This window comes from Cricetulus griseus, chromosome 6 (genome assembly GCF_003668045.3).
Source record: "Cricetulus griseus strain 17A/GY chromosome 6, alternate assembly CriGri-PICRH-1.0, whole genome shotgun sequence".
In the NCBI taxonomy this organism is placed as follows: domain Eukaryota; kingdom Metazoa; phylum Chordata; class Mammalia; order Rodentia; family Cricetidae; genus Cricetulus; species Cricetulus griseus.
The window spans coordinates 89,733,411-89,736,575 of NC_048599.1; the positions used below are offsets into that span (position 1 = coordinate 89,733,411).

A 3,165-nucleotide genomic window follows, 5' to 3' on the forward strand; every position below is an offset into this window, starting at 1 on the left:
AAGGATTAATCACAAGGATTAGATCAAGCCCTAGCAGAACTAGCTTTATTATTTAAGTAAATTCTTAATTGTTTCTTCTTCCTTTATTTCTTATTCCTCCTACTATGTTCTTTGCTTGATAACAAGTATTTGTAGTTATTCATGTCCTAACAATGTCAGAGAGATAAGAAATCTCCATGCCCAAGAAATAAATAGTTTACCATGCCAGAAAACTACATCATTGATTCAAATAATGATTTATGAAGTATAAGCTATGATCCTGGCATTTGTTCATGCTCAAGGCAATATAAAGCAAATTAAGTTTTTGTCCATATAAAGCTAATAGATGGATAGCAAATCAAAGATATAAAAAGTAAATACATAATTTCAGTAGAAGTGGAACTTAGTTGTATGGATGGTGGGCGCTAAACAGCTGCTTGGTTTTCACAGTTTCCAAAAGGTTTTCCTTTGCTGTCAGGAACCAAATGGTCTCTAGATCATCATCCAATGGCCCCATTCCTTACTAACCTATAGAAGGAACTACATTGGAGGAGTAGGGGTCCTAGTTCCTCATTGGCAATACCAAAGGTGAAGCCAAGTCCCTTGTATTATACCAAAGTTCAGGAAGAAGTTGTGTAGCAGCTGTAACAGCATGGTTCAAAAGCTATAAACTCTCCTATATCATATGTTATAATCAGCACAGTAAGCCAACTGATAAGAACAGGTCAGTTCTTCAATTTTGGAAGTAATTTTACTTTCTCTTTTCTTGTACACACACAACTAAATATACCTATGTATGTATGCATGTGTGTATGCATGTATGTGTATATTTATACAGTTCTAAAATACAATGTCCAACATAGAAGCTGCTTCATGGAGATTTTAGAGTGATAAAGCAAAGAAAGTTATAAATCAAAGCATTTTGAAAATACATTGATGGAGACATGCATGGGCAGTTACATCAGGCATAAGAATATCATTTGTAGACCTCAGATGCTGTCTGATAACATTCCTAGCTCTTCTTTGGTAGAACACAAGGTTGTAAGTTCTACATTCCGAAGGGTTTTATTGTTTATAAGGATGTTTCATCTTTATAAACATCTGACACAGAGTTGGATAAGGAATAAATAGATTTTTAAAGGGCTAAAGGTAAGCAACATGAATTATTTTTTCTGTTTTTCCAAGACAGGCTTTCTCTATGTAACTTTGGAGCCTATCCTGGCACTCGGTCTGGAGACCAGGCTGGCCTAAAACTCACAGAGATCCACCAGCCTCTGCCTCCCGAGTGCTGGGATTAAAGGCATGTACCACCATGCCTGGCAAAAGCCACATGAATTTGTAATCAGACTATATTTCATGGAAGGTGTTATCAATTGTTCAGTTATTCAGACAGTTTCTTTTGATAATTTACATAATAATTCTAAGGAGAATTCTGAGTGAGAACTGATTGTGCTTATATAAATAATTTAATTAATATTTCTTACTAACTTCTCTATTAAGGAATATGAAGGTATACTCAGACACAAAGCACAATGGCACTGAAGCAACTGAGTTTATTCTTCTGGGACTAAGCACACGACCAGAACTGCAGCCGGTTCTTTTCGTGATGTTTCTCATGATTTACCTTATCACACTAACAGGGAACTTTGGCATGATCTTATTAATTAAGTTCACACCCAGGTTGCAAACCCCCATGTATTTTTTTCTCACACACTTGGCATGTGTGGATATTTTTTATTCCACCAATGTCACTCCTCAGATGCTTGTCAATTTTCTATCTGAGAAGAAAACAATTTCTTACACTGGGTGTCTGGCTCAGTGTTTTGTTTTTGTCACTCTGCTCCTAACTGAATATTACATGCTTGGTGCCATGGCCTATGACAGGTACATGGCAATTTGCAACCCCCTGCATTATAGCACAAAAATGTCCAGGCCAGTTTGCGTTTGCCTGGTCACTTTCCCTTACTGCTGGGGCTCTATGGTGGGCACAATGCAGGTGATATTGACCTCACGTCTATCCTTTTGTGGACCCAACACCATCAATCATTTCTACTGCGCTGACCCTCCCCTCTTGATGTTAACATGTTCTGACACTTACATCAAGCAAACTGCCCTGTTTGTGTCAGCTGGGATTAATCTTACAGGTTCCCTCCTCATCATTCTCATTTCCTACATTTTTATCTTCACCACCATCATGAGAATCCGTTCCAGTGAAGGGCAGCGAAAGGCTTTCTCCACCTGTGGCTCACACCTGACAGCTGTTACTATGTTCTATGGGTCTCTCTTCTGCATGTATCTGAGACCAGCAAATGAGAGGTCTGTTGAGCAAGGCAAAATCGTGGCAGTATTTTGTATTTTTGTGAGTCCCATGGTGAATCCATTTATCTACAGCCTGAGGAACAAGGATGTGAAGCAGGCTCTGAGAAGAGTGTTTATAAGAGTCTTCTGCAAAGTAGAGAAAAGTTCAGCACCAACAATCTCCCGTTAAAGTATAATCACCTTCGATTTTAATAGAAACTATGAATTTAAAAAGAAGAGGAGGAGAGGGAAAGGTGGAAACTATGTAAATACAAAACTCATATGTAAAATCCCTCCCAATTTTAAATTAAAGATGTTTTTGGCAATTCTCTGATTTGTTTTGATTGAATGTGGTTCTTTGGAATGAACAAAATATGTTTTAGATTTCACAACATGAGATAGCGTGAGAATGGAATTATAGATCTGAAAGCTGCTGGAAGAGCTGATGGACAGGAAATGCAATCCTAGACATTATATCTCATGGTTGAACAATATCCTGAGTTTAGTCTTGCTTGATAACATCTCTCTACCTCTTTCACTGGCATATAGACTCTTCCTTTCACTTTGTGAATCTGTATTTAGTGACTCTGTTTTCCACCCAAGGTGAGTTAAAATGTATCTCCTAAATTTTAAAAATATGATTTACATCCAGGTGATAGCTATATAACATGTTTTAGCATATAAACTCTTTTTAACATTTAGGTAACATTTTCTCAACTACACAAAGATCTCTATAAATGCATTTCTGCTCCTAACCAGTTACTAAACAAATTGTCTGTAAAAGACATTTTAAGTAGTATTCCATGATGCTGATGAGAGGCAGAAGAACAATTATCATCAAGCATTAGTAATAAGTATCAATTTTAGTCATTTTCTGAAGATAATTCC

At 37.0% G+C, this 3,165-nt stretch overlaps 1 protein-coding gene across 1 annotated transcript; it reads left to right on the forward strand.

Annotated features, from left to right (window-relative positions):
* Positions 1-1,483: 1,483 nt before the first annotated feature.
* LOC100760501 (olfactory receptor 5M11-like) lies at positions 1,484-2,467 on the forward strand. Its single transcript, XM_027420942.1, has one exon. The coding sequence runs from the start codon at positions 1,484-1,486 to the stop codon at positions 2,465-2,467; it is 984 nt and encodes a 327-aa protein (XP_027276743.1).
* The last annotated feature ends 698 nt before the right edge of the window (positions 2,468-3,165 follow it).